The 21,980-nt window shown below is 43.3% G+C and overlaps 1 protein-coding gene across 25 annotated transcripts in view; it reads left to right on the forward strand.

The window, feature by feature from the left end:
- The window catches only part of mycbp2 (MYC binding protein 2), an 80,873-nt gene that overhangs the window by 43,951 nt on the left and 14,942 nt on the right, over positions 1-21,980 (forward strand). For 9 of the 25 annotated variants that reach the window (XM_084083664.1, XM_084083682.1, XM_084083675.1 and 6 more), the window contains 24 exons: positions 430-636; positions 1,084-1,221; positions 1,355-1,533; positions 1,674-1,816; positions 1,938-2,038; positions 2,173-2,391; positions 2,624-2,846; positions 3,346-3,464; positions 4,063-4,150; positions 6,212-6,261; positions 6,376-6,548; positions 6,944-7,088; positions 7,315-7,521; positions 8,174-8,229; positions 8,329-8,444; positions 8,586-8,683; positions 9,402-9,518; positions 10,315-10,455; positions 13,213-13,437; positions 14,561-14,693; positions 16,118-16,243; positions 17,616-17,795; positions 19,689-21,347; positions 21,472-21,641. In XM_084083664.1, the coding sequence (XP_083939790.1) occupies positions 430-636; positions 1,084-1,221; positions 1,355-1,533; positions 1,674-1,816; positions 1,938-2,038; positions 2,173-2,391; positions 2,624-2,846; positions 3,346-3,464; positions 4,063-4,150; positions 6,212-6,261; positions 6,376-6,548; positions 6,944-7,088; positions 7,315-7,521; positions 8,174-8,229; positions 8,329-8,444; positions 8,586-8,683; positions 9,402-9,518; positions 10,315-10,455; positions 13,213-13,437; positions 14,561-14,693; positions 16,118-16,243; positions 17,616-17,795; positions 19,689-21,347; positions 21,472-21,641 (5,013 nt within the window). The remainder of the gene's footprint in view (positions 1-429; positions 637-1,083; positions 1,222-1,354; positions 1,534-1,673; positions 1,817-1,937; positions 2,039-2,172; positions 2,392-2,623; positions 2,847-3,345; positions 3,465-4,062; positions 4,151-6,211; positions 6,262-6,375; positions 6,549-6,943; positions 7,089-7,314; positions 7,522-8,173; positions 8,230-8,328; positions 8,445-8,585; positions 8,684-9,401; positions 9,519-10,314; positions 10,456-13,212; positions 13,438-14,560; positions 14,694-16,117; positions 16,244-17,615; positions 17,796-19,688; positions 21,348-21,471; positions 21,642-21,980) is intronic. The other 16 variants (XM_084083667.1, XM_084083680.1, XM_084083677.1 and 13 more) reach the window with 13 other exon arrangements.

Here is a 21,980-nt window from a genome sequence, read left to right on the forward strand (position 1 = left end):
GTTATTGGCATTCGCCTTAGGGAACAATTCCGTTTTTGAGAATTTTAAGTTGTTTATTAATTAGCCAAGTCTGCATATATTTGGGGTGCACGCATACCCAGGTATGGCCTAGTTGTTGACATTGGCTAATTGACTTTGGCAGCAGTATTTTATGGATGAGATCCACTGCATTGTACAGCTACAGTATGCAGAAAACAGCCTGCTGAGTTGTTTAGGGTCCTCACTTATTCCACCTGGTGATGTGGCAGTATCTTTTGTTTTTGGAAGAACTTTCTATCTAGAACATGGCTTCTAATTTGCAGTCAATGTGTGAAATAATGAATTACACTTCCCCCATGGGTTTCATCATGTTTCCAGTTGTCCCTCATATCCACATAATGTGCTTGATGTGTGTGGCATCTATAAGCTTGGTTTGTTGTCACTCTCCAGGTGGACGGGCTGAACTCGCTCCACTCTGTGAAGGCCACTCCCAACCGCTTCACTAAAACCAGCCAGGGTCGGAGCTGGAACACAGGCAACGGCTCCCCTGATGCCATCTGTATGACAGTGGACAAGCCTGGTGTGGTGCTGGTGGGCTTCTGCGTCTACGGAGGAGGCGGCATTCATGAGTATGAACTGGAGGTTCTCGCCGATGATGTAAGAGACAACTGCACCTCCTGTGTTCTGCCATTCATTTACATTTTATTGTTTATTGTTTTCTACTTTTACCAGTGTTTACTGTTTTGTTTACAACACCATTTTATTCTTCAAAAGTAGGAATTAAAAAAATACCAAAAAGGCAGCGCATCCAAAATTTCAAATAAATGGAGGACAAAGTACTCACATTTCCACTTTTTTTATTGGCACACACCAATAAACGAACGCTTACGCGTTTCAAAATGCGAGTACTTTGTACTCCATTTATTTGAAATTGTGGATGTGCTACTTTTTTTTGAATTCCTACTGTTGATGTGTATACTGGATTTTCGGTCTAGCACTCCACTGAGAAAACCCATTGTTGATGCGCAACCTCTTTTTCTTATTTACCATTTTCTTATTGTGTTCTTTCTCACTTTTTTATTTCATTTTTTCTATCTCCACTAGGCCCAGACGGAGCACCCAGGAGACTCAGCCCACACCCACAGATGGACGTCTCTGGAGCTGGTGAAAGGAACCTACAGCACCGATGACTCCCCTAGTGACATTGCTGAGATCCGCCTAGACAAGGCCGTGCCACTCAAGGTACACACAGGATATTGCGTGACAGTTCACGTACCCACTTGACATTTAACAATGGCTTTTCAGAGCTGATAATGTATTAGTTTATCATAGATATGTTATGGTTGTTCTGATTAACATGTTTACTTTATCGCAGGAGGGGGTAAAGTATGCCGTCCGTTTACGAAACTACGGCAGTCGCACAGCCAATGGAGATGGTGGGATGACCACAGTTCAGTGCTCTGATGGCGTTGCATTCACGTTCAGCACCTGCAGCCTGAGTAGCAATGGAACAAACCAGACCAGGGGTCAGATCCCTCAGATCCTCTACTACAGGTATACACACACACACACACACACACACACACACACACGCACACACACACACATACACGCACACGCGCACATACTATGTATTCTACCATTTCATTGAATGTTTGTCTTTTTCTGACCTTCTTGTGTCCTCTTGGCTGTAGGAGTGAGTATGATGGTGATCTCCAATCCCAGCTGCTAAGCAAAGCCAACGAGGAGGATAAGAACTGCAGCCGGGCTCTGTCAGTGGTCAGTGCTGTGGTCAGAGCTGCCAAGGACCTTCTGCACAGAGCTTTCGCTGTCGATGGTGAGAACATGATGACATGCTTACCCTTATACTTTGGTCTAGAGTCCTCTAGACAATGAAGCCACTTTGTTTTAATCTGTTTGGGTTTTTTTGTTGGTAAAATGTCCTTAATTGTTTTCAGCCGAAGACATTCCAGAGCTACTGAGCTCCTCCAGCCTGTTCTCCATGCTGCTACCCCTTATCCTGGCATACATCGGCCCTGTGGCTGCCTCCGTACCCAAGGTAAGAATACAAGCCAGGAACATGACCGGAAACTTTGTTCATCTATTGTCATGGTAGTATGAGTATAATATGAATTGTGGTACTTTGATGTAATATAGTGGTTTAAATCTACTCTACCTTCCTCTCTCCTTCAGGCTGCTGTTGAGGTCTTTGGCCTAGTCCAAGAGTTGTTACCTGCTGTCTCTGCCCTCAACCAGAAGTATGCCCCACCCACCTTTAATCCTAACCAATCGACAGATAGCACTACCGGAAACCAGCCTGAGCAGGGCCTATCGGCTTGTACGACCTCTAGCCATTACTCTGTGATTGAGAGTGACCACCCATACAAGCAAGCTGGAGTCACACAGTACAGAGTACGTTATACCTATCACCATAAAATATTTAAGCAGAAAGCTTACTTCAAAATAAGTCGAAACATTTTTCTGGCTGTGATAGAAATTGTTTTTGAGTACGTCGAGTTTCAATGGCTGACTTAATTCGCTTAATTATTTTGTGTGCAGTCACTGCCATTGAATGTGTGACACTTCCAGGAAGTCGCTGGAACACTGATTAACTGGTGTTCCATGTGCTCAATTGCCCTCTCAGGTATCCTTCCCAGACTGTGTCCGTTGGACCACCATAGAGTTTGACCCTCAGTGTGGCACTGCTCAGCCTGAGGATGTCCTACGCCTGCTCATCCCCTGCCGCACATTCCACCTGTCCAGCCTGGGGGGCAAGCCTCTGGCCCATGACACCATCAACACCTGGACAGAGCTCAAGAAGTTCTCTGGTTCCACTGGCTGGCCCACCACTGTCCTAGTGCTACCAGGTATGAAAGGCCCTGCATTTGTAACAGTTTGGTTTGCAGGCTCCTGTTGCTGTTTTACAAGCTCTGAGCTTGTTGATCCGCTACTTTGACTGAACGTTCATATATTTTTGCAGAATGTTTGCCTGTTATGAAGACATACCCAGAATAGGGACACTAGGTTCATGTGGTTACATTTAAATACTCTTTTTTTTTTTTTTTTCTTTTTACAATCTTCTGTAAGATTAAGGGAAATTGACATTTCTTGTTGTATACTGGAATATGGATGACAAGGGAGACCGATCTCAGGATGGCGGTGACTGCATCCTGCAGTTCTATTTCAGTTCATTGATTTTTATTATATTCTCATGTGTGTATTAATCTCCTTAATGAACATTTTCTAAGACACCGTGCCCAGCTGGCTTTCTTTCCTTTACCCATGACCACCTGCAACAGTCTGTCCGTCTGTCACTCTTCCTGTTGTGTCAAGGTCATGATTTTCCACCGTCTCCTCTCCTTTCAGGAAATGAAGTTCTGTTCTCGCTGGAAACGGCGTCTGATTATGTGAAAGATGAGAAGGCATGCTTCTATGGCTTCAAGTGTGTTGCTGTGGGATATGAATTCAACCCTGGGCCTGATGAGGTAGGAGGCCTACAATATATTCTGCTATGTAGTCTATAACATTTCTATATCTATGATTATTATTTAGGTCTGTGTGTATGTATATACAGCTATATATACAATGTACATACACATGTGAATATACAGTATTAGAACCACTGTTCTGTTCAAACAATATCCAATATTTCACTGTTGCGCCTCTATGCTGTCACTAGGAAACACATCACAATACAGAAGTTAAATACAGCTCCACTTCAAATTATATATATAAAAAAAGCCATTACATACATCACCCATGTACACGTATCTGTACAGTACTGTATGCTGTTGCTGTCGGGCAGAAACGACATAGTACATACCTCATATCTCCATATTTCAACTTTTTTGTTTTTTCATAAACAAATGTCCTACTTTCATCATACAAGAGTGGCACACAGCGTTGCAACGCTTTGTGAGCTTGTAGAATCACTAGAATGGCTATTTTCACTATTTCTAGATGTATTTAAAATGTAAAAGACTGGTTTCGTGGAAGACCATGGAAGACAATGTGCTGATTGTGGTAGAAAATAAATAGTACACCATGAAATAGTGTTTTGACTGTGTATTTTGTGTGTGTCAGGGTATCATCCAGCTAGAGAAGGAGCTGGCCTACCTGGGCAGTATGTGTGCTGCAGCTCTAATGAAGAAGGACCTGGCACTGCCTATAGGTAAGGAAGCCGCTGGAAGTTAGGACATTTCTTCTGGCTCATGTAGAATCCCTTCAATGCCTCACCATTCTGCTCTGGTACTGTACACCAGTGGTTCTCAACCTGTGGGTCGGGGCCCACTGGTGGGCCGTGAGGGTATTGCAAGTGGGCCCCCAAATAATTGGCAAAACATTTGAAAGACAATATAGAATTAATTCTTTCACAATCGATTGACTGATCATAAAAATAAACATGCTCTGAAAATGCACGCAGCCCACCCACTTAACCCATAAAATCCGGGAACGCATCCGTGTCATTTTAGATTTCTTTGGCTATTCAAGAATAGCAGATATATTGTGAAAATGTATGCAAATCTTTGTTTGAATATATATATATATATATATATATATATATATATATATATATATATATATATATATATATATATACATTTTTTTAAACAAATCATTGCTTATGGGGGTCCCTGGAACAAAATATTTTGAGGGGGGCGCGGACATATACATATCATTGTGGGTGGTCCTTGACATGGAAAAATTTGAGAACCACTGATAACCACTATACATGTAGCAACATTATGAAAAAAAAAAAAAAAAAAAAAAAATAGGATTTAGAAGACATTTGTAGAATCCCCAGAAGCAAAGATTAGAGTTAAAGATTCTTGCTTTAAAAATATATATATATTAGAGGTGGGCATAGATTAATTCTTTTAATCTAGATTAATCTATCTGCAATCCTGGAGTTAATCTAGATTAATCTAGATTAAAATGGCTCATTTGAAGTCTGCCGAAGGCATTCAAAATATGTGTGTTCTACCCAAATAATGACCAAAAGTAAGTCCTTGCTTTTTCTTTCCTCCTTACGTTTCTCGATATTGCGATATTGATACGATACTATATTACCGTTACAATTTCATATTCTATATTTTAAGTGTTGCATCGTCAAATTATAAAAAAAAAAAACTGTCAATATCACTATTTAAGTGCTATTGGGTTCCCACACTTGTTATTTGATATTCTAAGCGTAGCAACATTGAAAATTAAAGCATTCTTCATCTATAACAAGTCAGTATCACTCTTAACTTTAAGTATCCTATTTTTTTGGTTCACACTTTTTATTTGATATTCTAAGTGTAGCAACAATGAAAACTGAGCATTCTTCTTCTTAAAAAAAAAGAAGCAAGTCAGTGTACTCTTATTTTGAATTTCTCTGACCTAAAGTAAAACGGGACATACGCTCTTATTTTGAAGGCCAACCGTCCGGAATCAAGTGTTACTGTCGTTTGACTTGACGGACATTTGATTCTAAGTGAAAGACAAGTCGCGGAAAATCACTGAGTTCAATAAAACGAACGTCAATCCGAGGAATGGACATAAACAGTCAAGCTTTTCATACAGAAGGCTTTAGGCAGCTTGTTACATTAAGGACATTCATTTTCAATGAGAGGCGAGCGAGTGCAGCTCCTCTAACTCTAAGCAGCAGGTAGGAGGAGCAGTCTGACACACGAATGTATGCTCGTCACACAAACACATCGCTCGCGCGCGCACACACACCCACACACACTTTCAACAAGTTGAAATCAACGCTACATGCAGAGTCCCCCCCGCGCGCGCGGACACACACACACACACACACACACACACACACACACACACACACACACACACACACACACACACGGACACACACACACGGACACACACACACACGGACACACACACACAGAGTATAACAGAGATAAGAGTCCGCCGTTAACTTAGCCCGGTAACGGCGTTAACGGCCCGGCCTTAATATATATTCAAAGATTTGCACAAATTTTCATGATTTAAAAAAAAAAGGAGATCTACTAGCTCGTAGCGCGGCGCTCGCTATGACCTTGTATATCTGCTATTTTTGAATAGCCCAAAGTATAAAATAATGGTTATGGCTAAAAATCAAAAATGACACAGTATGCGTTCCCGGATTGAATGGGTTAACACGGCAGCCGAACACTTTCGACTTTCGCGATTTTCAAGTAGGGTTGAGAATGTCAGGTCAATAATAATAATTTTTTTTTTTTTACAGGGAATGAATTAGAGGAAGATCTTGAGATTCTTGAGGAAGCCTCTCTCCAGGTACATATCATTAGCTGTGATCTGAGATAATTAATAACCACCTTCACAAATATTGCCCATGTCTTCAACCCTTTCTCCTTTACATTCTGCTTTCCTCACCCTTGTATTACCAAGGTGGTCAAGTCCCACTCAGGTATACTGGGGAAGGGTCTAGCCTTGTCTCACTCCCCCACCATCCTGGAGGCTCTAGAAGGGAATCTGCCTCTGCACCTCCAAACTAATGAACACTCCTTCCTGGAAGATTTCATCACCTGCGTGCAGAGCTCAAGTGGAGGACGCCTAGCTAGGTAAGATTTTGTCTGATAAAATGTACGCAAACGTATTTAAGCATTTGATTTCAGCTGCTAAGTGATGTCTCACCTGCACAATGTTCTATATCCATATATCTATATATCTATATATCTATGCATTTCAGTGGATACAATGTAGTGATTATAAAGCATTATACAATGATTATAACTATGAGAATTAACATGGGATGTACAGTATGTATAGGAAGTGTTGGCACCTGTTTTCCTTGTTTATTTCTTGCTCTATTCTTTACTCCTTTCCTTCTTGAAATTTCAAATGATTAGTGATTGTTCGACAGAGACTCTTATGTTCAGTATTAAATCCCTGATTCTTAGTGCTCAAAACAACAACGGACATTGACTTTGTTCCTTTTTCTCCCTGCTCCTCGCAGGTGGCTGCAGCCAGACTCGTATGCAGACCCCCAGAAGACATCGCTGATCCTAAACAAAGATGACATTCGCTGTGGGTGGCCCACAACAGTTGTTGTACAGACCAAAGACCAATATGGAGATGTGGTGCATGTCCCCAACATGAAGGTCAGAATACCTTTTTACATTCTGTCTTGTAATTTATTCTTAAGTGCTAAATACTTCATACCTGTATAATAACCCATCTGAAAGTAGATAATTAGCCTGTGTGAGAGTAGAGCCAGTGTGCGGGCATTTAGCTATTATATGACAGTGCAGGCTGGTCTGTTTACCTTACTCACTGTACCATTGTTTCACACCCCTAACCCGCGGTTCTCTTCAATTCCCCATCCAGGTGGAGGTGAAGGCTGTACCAGTCTCCCAGAAAAAGTCCATACAGCAGGAGAACGTGAAGAAGCTGCAGCGGCTTCCTGGAAGCGCCTCCGCTTCCACCCTGGGCACCGACCTGACCTTTGGAGGTCTGCCCACGCCCAAGCTGGAGGCCACCTACGAGCCCATGATTGTCAAAGAGGCTCGATACATCGCCATCACCATGATGAAGGTCAGAGGGACCACTGGGCGGATTTAAAGCCATTCTCCTACCAATTTTAGTGCCTAGTTTTCTCATCAAACCGCGGTTGTGGTTTGAAATTGTCTAGTCACAGTGAGCATCTCAAAGCATAGTTTTGAAGTGGAATGTTACTCTTATCCACATTCACCTATAAAATCAAAGCCAACCCAAAATGGTAGTGAAAACCAACTACCCAGTCACAGCATGACCATCCCTCCAGACAATGGGAATCATACAGTAGTCTCTTTTAGTCAAATACCATTTCATGACATGCTTAAAATGTTGAACTTTTTTTTCTATTGGACTAAAGTTTGGCATTGAACAACTTTAAACAGCAGAAAAATGCTAAACAAAATACATTAATATAAAGTACTGGAGTGGGGCTTTAATTCTGAAATCAATTTTATTTAAATTAAAAGATGAGTAAAGCTGTCACAGATGCAAGCATCTGATTTCTCATTCTCTCCGTGACCTTAGCACTGTACTCATTTAACTAAAATAGGAGTTGTCAAGCTCTGATATTCCTGGTCAGCTCCCAAAACATTTAAGGACGCACACTCAACGAAGTGCCGATTGTTAGGCAGGAAACTTTGTATTTTGGATGTTGTTGACTTGGTGCATTTGTTTTGTGGTCACTTTACAGGCGTATGAGAACTACTCCTTTGAAGAGCTGCGTTTTGCCTCCCCTACCCCAAAGAGGTAAGCAGAGCAGTGCAGGAACGAGAGGTTTTTGCTCATCCAGATGTATTGTGACATAAAGTCCGCTCACAGTAGTTGGATAATTTTCTCCCCCTACAGACCCAGCGAGAATATGCTGATCCGGGCCAATACAGACGGAACCTACAGTGCCAACTGGACTCCTGGAGCAGTAGGCCTCTATACCATCCATGTCACCATTGATGGCATTGAAATAGGTGATTCAAAAGCTGTTGCAGCCATTGGCACAGTAGCACTCCTGTCTGCCCTCAAACATCTCTAACAGAGAGAATACTATACATAATTGATGTTGCATTCTTTACAATGCTTGTGTGAAAATGTAATTTTGTTGTTTCAAGATGCTGGTTTGGAGGTGGAAGTGAAAGACCCTCCCAAAGGCATGATCCCACCCGGCACTCAAATGGTCAAACCAAAAGCTGAGCCTCAGCCTAACAAGGTGAGCCATTAGCTGTTCCACACAAATGCATTCATGAATGCATGCATGCACACTTGGGAAGGTCGATTGCAATGCAATAAAACACAACAGAGACAAAAGCAAAAACATTCAACCATGTCGTGAATGGTTGAGCAGACAAGCTACTTGTGAAAAGGTAGTTGGATAAATCTTTTGTTTATTGGTAAACTCCAAAGTCCAAGTGCTAAAGATGAATACATCCATGTCACAACTCACGAGAAGAGCATTTTGAATGAGGCATAATTCCTACTGACATTTTGCCACTACAGTTATCTTCTTTTTGTGAACTTGACAAAACACTTGACACACCTTGGGGGGGGGGAAACGAGCAACAAGGTGTGCATATTGAATCAGCACTATGTTATTTCTTTCTGAGAGCATGTTGCACAGAAACACCTGCACCGATGTACAGTAGCTGGATAACAGGATTCAAAACAGAGTTCATCCAACTGGCACTGTTGGTGGTGGGGAGACTCCTGCTCTTTCTGCGGTTTCTGCTGATGGTTTTGCTTTGTGTGTGTGTTTGCACTGGACGCAGAGTGTGTGTGTGAGAGAGTTAATGCGTGACCCCCCCCCCACAGCTGTCAATGTGCTCTGCTTCTTCCTTCCTTCCTTCTTCTGCAGCACTTTGTCTTATTTGTCTCTCTGTCTGTCTGCTCCGGCGGCTCACTGTTTCCCTGTCTTCCTCTGCTTCTCTCAGGTCCGCAAATTTGTGTCCAAGGACAGCGCAGGCCTGCGTGTTCGTAGTCACCCCTCCCTGCAGAGTGAACAGATAGGCATAGTGCAAGTCAATGGCACCATCACTTTCATTGACGAGGTAATCAACGTAGACCAGGCAGAATTGAACCTGTGTTTTAGAAGCACTGTCCACTTTTGTTGAGCTCCCATTTCACTATTTACGCTTCTTTCAGTTAGCAAAGGCAGATTCATAACATTCTTTTTTTATTGTTAAAATGTCTTCGGAGTAAATCTGACACATTTATTACATCGCGTATATGTTATTATTGATTACGACCTCTGTTCTAAGCTCACAGATTTGTTGCTTTTCTTTGATTTTGCTGCATACCCATGTGAGACTTTTCTGAGGCTGCAGAGAGAGATAAAAAAATAAATAATCAAAAAGCAGGAAAGGCATAAATGCCTACACAGCATGAAAAACTTGCTGTCTTTGAAATTAAAGCATTTACTAATAGCCCCCCCACAACACACACACACACACACACACACACACACACACACACACACACACACACACACACACACACACACACACACACACACACACACACACACACACACACACACACACACACACACACTCTGTTCATTGCTATCGTCTTTTTTGGCTTCCCTATCCTTAAAACATAAACTCTGTGCAATTCATACTGAATCCCAGTGCACTGTTTGCTCGCCATCTCAACTCGGCAATTGTGATTTTTTTTTCCTCTTCTCTTTTTGACTCGGTGTAGCCCCCCTTCCCTTTCAAATTGACCTGGGTCTCTCCTGCAGCCGCCAGAGGTGTTCTATGAGAGGGTTCTGCCCCCCTCCTCCTGTTTCCATAGTAACAGGAAGGGGCATGGCTCTGCTCTACTCTGTTCCTTGTTTTCCTATAGATGCACAATGATGATGGTGTGTGGCTCAGGCTGAATGATGAAACATTAAAGAAGTATGTTCCCAACATGAATGGGTACACTGAAGCCTGGTGCCTCTCTTTTAACCAGCATCTGGGTAGGAGCCTGCTGGTCCCAGCTGACGTAAGTAAACGGGCCTGCTCAACGGTCTTGAATTGTGCAGTGGGGCAGAGGCTTCCTGCGCTGCCCATATGAGGAAAGACACTAGAGATCACCACCCCTGTTGAACTCGATAGGGAAAAGGCAATCATAAGTCTTCGAGTCAAGAGAACCCTCCCCGACACACACCTGGCACCTCTCTTCCCAAATGCCCCCTTTAAAGCATGCAACGCATTGAGAACCTTTTCAGAATAATAGGACTACTGCAGGGGGTGTGTTCTCTTGCATGATGTGTTTGTTTACCTGAGCAGCACTGCCAAGTGTCCCAACTTTCACTAACAAGACAGCAAAGGAGCCGCAGCAGCTGAGTGCGTGCATGCCTTAACTCATGTGCAAGGGAGAGACGTTTACTGCAATATAACCATGACGTGTCTGTGTGTGTGCGCCCGTGTGTGTGGATGGACTTGACCCTTGTAAACCCTCACGGAACTACAGTAGTTAGTAACGTGTTCAGAGCACTGAAGTCAACCTCCCTCCCACCTCCCAATGCAGGAATTGTCCGAAAAAGGGAGAGGTAGCAGTTGAGCAATTTCTGTGTGTGGTTTAGTGGGTCCAACCGAACTGTGTCGTTTCCTCACCGTTTGCCCTCTCACAGTTCACAAACACAGCAGGTACTGCAGCACAAAAGGGTCCATGTGTTGTTGCTCCATGGTGCAGAAACCCCTAAAATGGCCAAGTAGATACAAATCTGGGGATTTGGTGTGATTGTGTTTGAACAATGTTAACCACTTGTTAAGCCCGATTTTATACTTTGTTGTACGACGGTGTCGCACAGTGACAAATTGGTGAAATCTAAACATGTCACCTATAATAATTGCCCAAAATGCAGTCACGAAGTTGAAAGTGGTTAATGTCCGTTCCAACAAGGTATCACAATCTGGAGTGCGTTTGCTGAGTGAGTATCAAAATATTAAGGTGGTTTTCTGTCATGAAGCAATCACTGGCTCCACACAACGCTTCTGCAGTAAATTGTACCTCTACCACTCCACCAATTCCACCTTTGCATTGGGCTGCTTAAGGTTCTAAGAGGCTTCCATGTCTGAGATCTTTGTCTGAACAGCATGACACACTACATCATCCAAGTGGGGAATTTTTTTGGAAGTTCTATCTTTTCTGGTGTATATTTATTGAATTCCTTTTTTCTTTGTCAAGTTGTTTTGCCGATTGAATCATGTTTGCAGATATTCTGACCCTAAAAGTTTTAAGTTCAAAGGGAAGGTCCATATTATCTCATGAATGCAAGAAAGCATTTGATCCCACTTGATGCCAAGCGATCAGATATTTAACAGGCTTTGTCAGTGTTCCCAGTTCCTCATGGTCACCCGCCATCCCTGCATCAATGCCTAACTAACAGGCCTCGCTATCTTAACACTGGGCAAAATCTGTTACTCTCTTCTCTCTTCTTCGCCTTCCTAAATTACTTTAAATGTGGTAAAAATTCTGAAGAGCCAAGCCAAATATTGTTTTCCTTCCAAAAAAATACATCAGCGTCTCCCCCTCCCCTCCTTTGCTCTCTCATCTCGAGTCCTGTGCCGTTTCTTGACTGTCTTACAATCTGTTGCTCAGAATGTCTTTAATGCTAGCCAAGGAGTCAGGGATATCGCCTTTTTGTCGTGGAGCCCCTTAACTATATTCCCACCACAGGTGAGTTGTGTATGAAGGAGAGATGTATTCAGCCTGGCTGTCCTGTAGCTTTGCCATGAGTTTTTAATTTCTACTTCGAACCCCTCTGTGATGTTGTAGACTTCCCTAAAGGGTAAACATTCAGGCCAGAGGTGATCAAACCACAATTGCATGGTTGTTTATTGTTTGGTTTTTAGAGCAGTGATGGAAGCTTAAATATCACTGCTATTCCCCTAGACTCCTTGACATTATAAAATGGGATATGTTGTAGTCATTACTGTTACCCTGTCTTGAAACCTTGATTCAACATGATTGGAAAATGAAAGTAGTGGGGGACGAAGCAGGCCAAGTTTGTATGTTGCATGAGGATAAAGAAATCTGGAACTAATCTGTTGCATGAGGGTTGCCATGTATTGTACAGTGCTGTATCCCTGTGTGTAATAGCATGCTTCCCTGTAGATTATATGGAAGAGGTAAAGCATTCACTGAATTTGAGCTGGTCTATTGTCTACTGGTCACTTACCTGCATCACTGCAATGTTGGAACGTTGTGTTGAATTTATATTTTGTATAAATATTGCAGGTGTTTTTGATATATAGCTTAGTTGTTGTGCATAGATAATTTACATTTATTACAATTGACAATTACAGTGTAGACATTTGGCAGATACTCTTATCCAGAGTGACAAGTGCATTGTAACTGTCATGTAAATGACAAACCCTAGTCAAGAAATGACAGGGTACTGTAAATGGTACAATGTAGTGCTTCAAAGAAACTATGATACTGGGTAATCATCAAATCTGCTTGTCTAAACAACATGCTATCTAAATAGTTGTTCTAGCAAATTAGTTGTGGAAACATACATACATTTGTAATCTCTGCAAATAACTTATAAAGCTCAGACTTGCCTTAAGCATGTTGTTGGCTCCCTGAAAAGAGTGGATTCACTGATGGGAATAATCTGAACACTAGTACTTTGACTCCCCTCCATCACGTTAACTCACAACTCATCACTCTAACTCAGTCCTGCTTTCTTTGTTGTTGTCGCACTCTCTGTGTACTATCCTGTCTCTAACCCCGTGTCATTCCCTGTTACAGGAGGCCAGGGGCCAGTCGGAAGAGAACATAAAGGAGGTGAGCAGCCGCCCCTCCCATGAGGCCCCCATGCGGGAGCAGAGCAGGGCGGGGCAGGGCGGCGGCCCGGGGCTTTATAAGGTAGTCAAGACCGGCCCCTCTGGTCACAACATCAGAAGCTGCCCAAACCTTAGGGGTATCCCCATTGGAATGTTAGTACTGGGGAACAAGGTCAAGGCAGTAGGCGAGGTACGCACTCAACCCCCCACTCCCTCCCTCCCTAAAAAGAAAACGAAAAAATAAATAAAAATGCTTTGTGTTTTTGTGGCTTCAGCTGAATAAATCTAAATTGAGATCAGTGTAAATACTAAAGTTCTTGTTGCCAGATATTGCCCTTTACTCGCTAACAAGACAGGAATCAGTATTTCCCACTTCGCTTAGATTTTTCAAATGATTTGAATGTAAAGAATGTAATTTCTTTTTGCAAGGGGAATGAATACACAAGATGCTTCTGGGTGAGGGTGTGTGCTCTGTATCTTTACACTCGTTGAAGACTTCTCTTTTATCAACTTCCCTGGTTACAGCATTTTGACCGTTTCCTTATTTCTTTCAGCCTGTCTGTAAACTCACTTCATTCTCATGCCATGATACTCAAATGCCTTGAAATATTTTATTTTGAATCACAAAATGCTGGAGCCACACTGTGACTTGCTATATCCTTTTTTGCACTCTTTAACTCCTGTGAATAACGGCACTTTGAGCTCTCTAAACTGCCTCTGACCCTATAACTGAATGGAGCCTCCCCTTATCGGACCTGACCTCTCATTGGCTGCTATAGTGTGTCATGCTGTTCTAGAACTTCCTCTCTGAACCTGTTCTGGAATGCCCTGTCTGGATCTGAAACGTGCAACCCCCACTCACTAACGCTTCCTCATCTATGTCTGTTTGTCCAAAATGATGATATTTCAGGGAGTTAAGAAAAAACAGCCCCATGCATTTACCTTTCAATAAGCTACCTTTTTAGAGTAAGTTTTGTTCATCAATTTTGTCCCCTGATGTCTGTTAATGCCATGAAATCGATTAAATCAAATCAATGTGATTTGCCACTGTAGGGTGTGCTTGTAAATCGGATGATAATAGATTGTGTTTGCATGGACTGATCTCGTGTATATGTCTGTGTTTGGGTGTGTGGTTTTGAAGATGTTATGGTTGTATGTTATGGTTTTCATACCTTGTGGTTGCAGTAAGATACGATTTTAGTTGTATGATCCCGGTTAGCTGTAATGAATGAATTTCAATTGGACTTGAGGTGTGTGAAGATGGTTCACGACATGTGTGTATGTACGGATAAAGAGGGTTGTCTGTGCATCAGGTGGTCAACTCGGAGGGAACATGGGTGCAGCTGGATAAGAACAGCGTGGTGGAGTTTTGTGAGAGCGATGAGGGAGAGGCCTGGTCGCTGGCCCGAGATCGCGGGGGAAACCAGTACCTCCGCCATGATGACGGTAAGTCACCTCTTGTCTTTGACAACTGAATGCCACAAAACAGACATTTAACTTGATTTGGCAGAAATAGGTTCACCCTAAAGTCATCCCACCAATCAGTAGGGAGCTGCACGTGTCAGATAGGTGTAGTCAAAGTTATGTACACTCTGTTAGTCTTGCCCAGGTGCAAACAAATACACTTTAACAAGACTGAATAATTGCAAGACACAATAGCAGGAAATATACAAAATTACAAAAAAAAACATTTAAGACAGTAGTGGGAACACCTGAGGCCTCAGAATAACAATATACAGCACAATTAATATAATACACAGAGGACAGAAAACTCTATTTTGGTAATAAAATACAGGCATTGGTTCTAAACTGGACACATATCCCTTGAACAAGGTTAAAAATGGGGAGACAGACAAATAATATGAGGAGGTCAATATTTCCTTCACTGAAAGACGAGAACAATATGAAGCACACCTAGTTATCATTGTATAATAAATGCATACTATTGTGGAACAATATTATAACAATATTGTGGGTCTTGGTTTAGCCTACCTTGTAATATATGTGTATGCCATTACTGCTTTGTAATATTGCAAGAGTCCTAGACCACCGATTACAGATGTTTAGATTTGTATTTATTTAAGTAAAAAAAACAAGCAAATAATTACAAATGAACAAATGTTTTGATAAATGCAAAAGATTAAATCAAATATATATTAAATAAATATAAATACAGATTATCCGAGTGGATCAGATTTGGATTTTAGGTTGTTCCAAACCATCCAAAAAGACTCCATTAGGATCACCTTGGTATCCAATCTGTGACCATAGAATTATCTCAGCAAACATTATGTCAATAAGAAATGTAAGTTTGATTAATCAAATATCTTTAACACCCAATTCTAAATCTGATCCACTTTGATAGGGATTAAAAGTTTTGAACTCTTTGGCCCAGGGAATTCACCATTATCCATTCAAGGGCCAGCGTAGAGTATCTGCTGATGCAGCCATACTTTGTTCATCACATAGCTACAGTATAGTCTTACTTATTACATTTTAGAATTATATAAATGGATAAATTACTGTCATTGAGGAACTGCTCCATTAGTCCTGCTGGGGTTCCCTAAGAGTGTGGAGGGAGTTGGCTGAAAACACGGCTGGTGCTGCTGGCTGCCTGCCTAGCCATTCTGTGGTCAGCTGCCATATATGACGATATGGCAGCTGACCAATAACCCTCTCAGTGCTTTTATCATCCCCTCAGGGCAAATAAAGTTTGGGTATGTGATAAAATATAGTAGCATGACCCAAGCCAATATAATACATTTTTAGCTTACTGTTACAGAATATAATACAATACCACCCTATATGTTTGATCCCGATTTAGTTGTTGATTTTGTCCAGAGTTGATGTTAATTTATTTGCTCTTGTAGAACAAACTCTACTGGAGCATGGGGCTCAGACCCCACCGCCCAGCCCTTTCTCTGTTCAAGCCTTCAACAGAGCCACCACCTCCAATGGAGCACAAGGCTTTGACTATGGCATCTCCAACAACAAAGGTGAGATCAGCTTATGGGGCTTTGTCCCTCTGATATGACTAGATTTTGTCTGTATTCCACTCCGACTCACTAGATTGACTACTCTACCTGGCATGAAATCACCTTTATTTCAACATCCAAACGTTTTAGTTATGGTTGTAATCAGTGTCTTTTCATCAACCACATTCACACAGTTGCCATTTTGATCTCTGTCATGCTCTGGGGTGGGCACCCAGTCTGGGTATGGCAGAAGACCAAAATGGCCACCGTGTGATTATGGTCAGTAGCGAGTCGACACTCCTTTCCTGATGCATATCTCACCCTGCACTTCTCTCTGCCTTTTCGTTTACTCCCTGCTTTATCATATCTGATCTTTACCTAAGGTTTTGAATGGGACCTTTCAGTTGGATGCTTTGTCCCATAAACATAATGCAAAAAATATATAAACGTTTTAGCCTGGGTAGGTAAGGTTTCTAGGCATACCTTCAGTGTCTAGGAACAGGCAATGAAAATCTGACACATTTTCACAATATTCTTTCACAATTTTTAGTTTAACCACTTAAACCCTATATACTGTATGTCATTGACCGGGGTCCCACAGGGGCCTCTACTTGGTCCCCTCCTTTCTTCCCATCTACAGTGAATTTCTTCACCAAAAGTAGCTACAAGTTCACAACGTATCGCGTTGAGAGCTTGTAGATCTGCTGTTTTTTGCCAAATGTTTGCCCATTATGACATGCCCAGAATATGGACGCTAGGGTTCATGTGGTTAAGAGTTAACTTGCCCCAGTGTAGGGTGAGGCATTTATTCTATTCTAAAAAAGAAAACACTAACATTCTCCGCACCACTTGTGGTGCACACCTTCATACTGTATGCACGTGATGCAGTATGAATCGATCAATCTCTCTCTAAAGTCACAAATGCCATCATTTAGCCACTGGTCTCTCATCCATTTTTTTCTCTTCCTTTTTTTGCGCATGGTTCTTAATGCGTGGTTGTATCTTGCCTAACATTACTGCAGTGTAAGGCATGTGTGTGTCATGTGTCGCATTGTGCATGGACCAGTCGGTGTGCTTCTGTCCAGACGGCCTGGGCATCTGTCCAGCTGCTGCCGCAATTCACCCGTCTGATAAGACGGACCGTCCTAAACACTAGTCTGTGATGACATCACCCATTATCCCACCTCACTTAAGTTTACTCCCCAACAAAACTGCCACCTCACCCCCCCTTCCCCCCAGCATACCCTCAACCCCCGTTACCTGATTGATTGATCGATGGATAATCCAATGGTTAATGTTGAATGACTTGACCCACCCCCAACCCCCTCTTTGGAATCCTAAAACCGTAGTGTAAGCTGTAGTTTTCCCCTTCCTCTGTCTCCCATATTTGCAGGTGACCGGTTGAGTGCCATACTGAATTCCATTCAGTCTGGGCCCTTCCTCCCGGCAGCTCCCACCTCCTCCTCCGTATTTGAGCAAGCCGCCCAACCTCCCTCTTCCTCCCTTGTCCACAGCCCATTTGTGTTTGGACAATACCCCTCCCAACTGTCTCAGCCGCAACCACAGCTTCCGAGTAAGTCTGTCCGTCTGTCTGACAGTGTCGGCGCTTGCTTGCACAGGTGCTGGTCCTCCTTCCTCCCAGCTTCTCCCCCTCATTGGTTTTGTATTCCGTTGTTTTCTTTTTTTTTTCCTCCCCCTGTCTTTTCCGTTCCTTTATCTTGCTTATGTTTTTTTCTTTTTTTTTTGGGAGGGGGGTGGGTGGAAGGTTCGACATGTGACACATAACATTGCTGTTATGTTGTGCTGAAGTTCGTTTTGGGCTGAGCTGCTCGTCTTATTCAGCTTGATTGCTTTTCCATGTTGAAGTCAGCTTTTCGTTCTTCTTCCTCATCATCATGTTCATCCCTGCTTTACCTTTGGCTCTGCTGCTTCCATCCTTGCTTGGCCACCTGTCTCAACCAGCCCAGGGCTGCACTGCAACTTTAAATGACAGCAGCCTCCTTAGTTTGTCATTTTCTGGCTAGAATTATATGCCCAAACAGCATAGCTAAAACCACCTTTGTACATCACTGCGATTCATTAATTTCAATCTAATAAGAAAACTTTAATTGTGTGGTCCTTAGGCCCGGGTTCAAAATATCTGTTTAACTGTCTATCTATCTGTCCTACTTTATCTCCCTCTATATATATCTGTTTGTCTCTGTCTGTCTGTCTGTCTGACTGTCTATCCTAGTGTATCTCCCTCTATATATCTGTCTCTTTGTCTGTCTGTCTGCCTGTCTGTCTCTTAGTCTATCTGTCTGTCTGTCAATCTGATGATCTCTCCTTCTCTCTTCCTGTCACACTCTATCTGTCCATTGACCTGATCTGCCTATGGATCTTTATCCTTCATTGCCCCAATTTCTTGGTATTTTCTCACCACCATTATAGCTCAAACCCTGATTCCTCTATATGCCTCCTTTCTCTCTCTGTGATGGCCTCCCTGCATTTCGTGCCTTGTTTGTTTACCTGCCTGCTGTTTTCTGCTGTAGATGGTTCATCATGCAGCCTTGCTTCTCACGAGCGTGTGCATAAAAGCAGTTCGTCTGTGGCTGGGCACGGTACTGCTCTCTCATCTCGCGCTCTCAGGCAAAAGGGTGGGTAACCACAAAATGCATGCCTACTTTAGACTGAACAATGGGTGGGTAGAAACGTACTTGGCCCCGAAACATAATCTATTCCCTATTGCACAAAGTGCTTCTTTTTTTTTGTATTTGCTGAATAACGTGTTGTTAGTGTAATGTTAACCCTTAAAAAAAACGTGTCCATAATGTATGTCTTGGCATAACACTGTCATACTGTAAATAGGATAATCCACTCAGCAGTAGGAAAAAGAAAAGAAAAACATGGGAAAGAATACTGTCTCCTTGGTAACACAAACCTTTTGTTACTTAATTTCGGTTGAGATCTCTATCAGGGGGAATATGTTTAAATTGGGACTAGATTCCAAGCTTGTTCAGATTGTTGTTATTTAAAAACAACAATGGCCTTCGATAGGATCCATCCTGGCATACTGGTTAAAAAAATACTTCTGATTTGTTGGTAGAGGTCTTAGGGCTGGGCTAGACACCATCTTCAGCCTCTCCATTATCCATTACCTATTTATTTCCATCAACTTCAGACACTTAAACTAAATTGACAGAGTGGTGGGAGAAATACATTATAAAAGTGAGTAAATTACATCCAAACTCATTCATTGGAAATAGTTTAGTCTTAGAAATGCTGCTTGTTTTTCAACGATCTCATTCACCCTTGCGGTCTCAGTTTCATTTAATTTCTTCCTTCAATTCTGCATTTCCTTTCCATTACTAACTTTGTTTACTGCTCAGAGAGGTTGAATGTTGTGGCCAGAGATAGAGGGATGTGCCATCCTCCCTAAGTCAAACAACTTTTCCGGTGTAATTGTTTTTGAATTGTGAATGTTTAGGTGAACGAGGTAACCTGATGCCTGGTGCACGCCCCATGTCTCCAGCCTCCAAACACCGGCAAGCGAGCCGCTCACCAAAGCAGGAGAATCGGGGTAACCGCTCATCAGACCAGAGCAGAATCAAGACGGGCGAGGGCAGCCTCTCTGCCAGTGAGGCCCTTATCCTGCGTTCAGACACGGCCAAGCTGAGGTCTGACTCCCACAGCCGCTCCCACTCACCCAACCACAACACCCTGCAGGCTCTGAAGGCAGACGGCCGAACCTCAGGACTTCGTGCAGAGTCCCCAAACTCCAGTTCGCGCTCGTCTTCCCCTAAACAGAAAGGCCTGTCCACCTCTTCAGGCAGGTCCAGCCCTTCCAGCACACCCTCTCAGCGCTCTTCCTCGCCGCACCATGACAAGAACCTCCCACCTAAATTGAGCCCATCATCCAAGACCAAACTAGACCCACCCAGAGAGAGGTCCAAGTCAGACTCTTACACCCTGGACCCGGACACACTGAGAAAGAAGAAAGTTCCACTTACCGAGCCGCTCAGGGGTAGGTCCACTTCCCCAAAACCCAAACTGTCTCCTAAAGACCCAAACAAAGGAGGGATCAGTAATTTGGAGAATCGTGCACCTTCTCCACACGTGACCCAGGAAAACCTCCACAGTGAGGTGGTGGAGGTGTGTACCTCTAGCACGCTCCTCTCCAATGAGGAAGGCAACGATGAGAATGTGGACGTGCAAAACGCTGAGAACGCTGAGAACTCTGAGGAGGGCTCAGCAAAGGTGCACTTCAGCATCGGCAAAGCGCCTGTCAAAGAAGAGCAGGAGAGCCGATCCTCACCGAAGGTCAGCCGCAAGACCTCCAGTCGGCATGTGCGCCCCAAGAAGGACAAATCCGGGCCCCTGTTTAAAGGTGAAAGCACGTCCAGGCTCACAGAGCCCGCCAAGCAGGCCATGTCACCTTCAGTTGCTGAATGTGCCCGAGCGGTCTTCGCAGCTTTCTTATGGCACGAGGGCATAGTCCATGATGCTATGGCCTGCTCCTCCTTCCTGAAATTCAACCCAGATTTGACCAAAGAGCATGCCCCCATTCGCAACTCCCTAGGGGGACAAGGAGCAGAGGAAAAGGAAAACAAGTTGAAAAACCGCCACTCCTTGGAGATCTCCTCTGCACTGAACATGTTTAACATTGCTCCGCATGGCCCCGACATCTCCAAGATGGGAAGCATCAACAAGAACAAGGTGCTTTCAATGCTGAAGGAGCCGCCACTGCCAGAGAAGTGTGAGGACGGTAAAGGAGATGCTGTCTCCTATGAGGTGACCTCCCACCCCTCAATGAGGGCCAAGTCAATCCTGCCGCTGACCTTGCAGCATCTGGTGGCGTTCTGGGAAGACATCTCTTTGGCCACGATCAAGGCAGCCACGCAGAACATGATTTTCCCCAGCCCAGGATCTAGTGCCATCTTAAAAAAGAAGGAACATGAGAAAGATGGTAAAAAGTCAAAGAAAGAGAAGAAGAAGAGGGAGAAGGCGGAAGTTCGTCCCAGAGGGAACCTATTTGGGGAGATGGCCCAGCTAGCCATGGGTGGACCAGAGAAAGACACCATCTGTGAACTGTGTGGGGAGTCTCACCCTTACCCCGTCACCTACCACATGAGACAGGCTCACCCAGGTAAGTCTCCACATTGCCTCTGTTCTTAGCCAAGTCGTTTACCTGACATTGACGTCATTGTCTTGATTGTCTTTTGAGGCTCTTTTCATTCGAAGTGTCATACTTGTCTTTATGCTTTTGACAGGCTGTGGTCGATACGCTGGAGGCCAGGGCTACAACAGCATAGGCCACTTCTGCGGAGGTTGGGCTGGGAACTGTGGAGATGGAGGCATAGGAGGCAGTACCTGGTATCTAGTGTGCGACCGCTGCAGAGAGAAGTACTTGAGAGAAAAACAGACCGCTGCCAGAGAAAAGGTAATCTACTATGTGTTTATAAAACGCTAATCAGTCCATGTGCATTGATAATCACATTTCTCGGACCATAGATGGTCTGGCATGTTTAGTCCATTGACTAAACCTTACAGTATACTTGACATTACTTCGGAACATTTTTCAAAGCATATTGCGGTTTCTTACATTTTTGTAATAGTATTTATTCGTTTTTACTTATAGAAGTTGTCGCTATTTTCATTTGGCGGCAGGAGACAGACGGGTAGAGAGAAAAGTGCTGTGGTGAGACTGTCAGAGGGAGGGGCGTGGGTGAGGCAAATGGGCGGTGCAAAAGTCTAAAGACCCTGTCTTACAAATTATGTA

The sequence above is a fragment of the Gymnoscopelus microlampas genome (assembly GCF_963454915.1).
Source record: "Gymnoscopelus microlampas genome assembly, chromosome: 17".
Taxonomy (NCBI): Eukaryota; Metazoa; Chordata; class Actinopteri; order Myctophiformes; family Myctophidae; genus Gymnoscopelus; species Gymnoscopelus microlampas.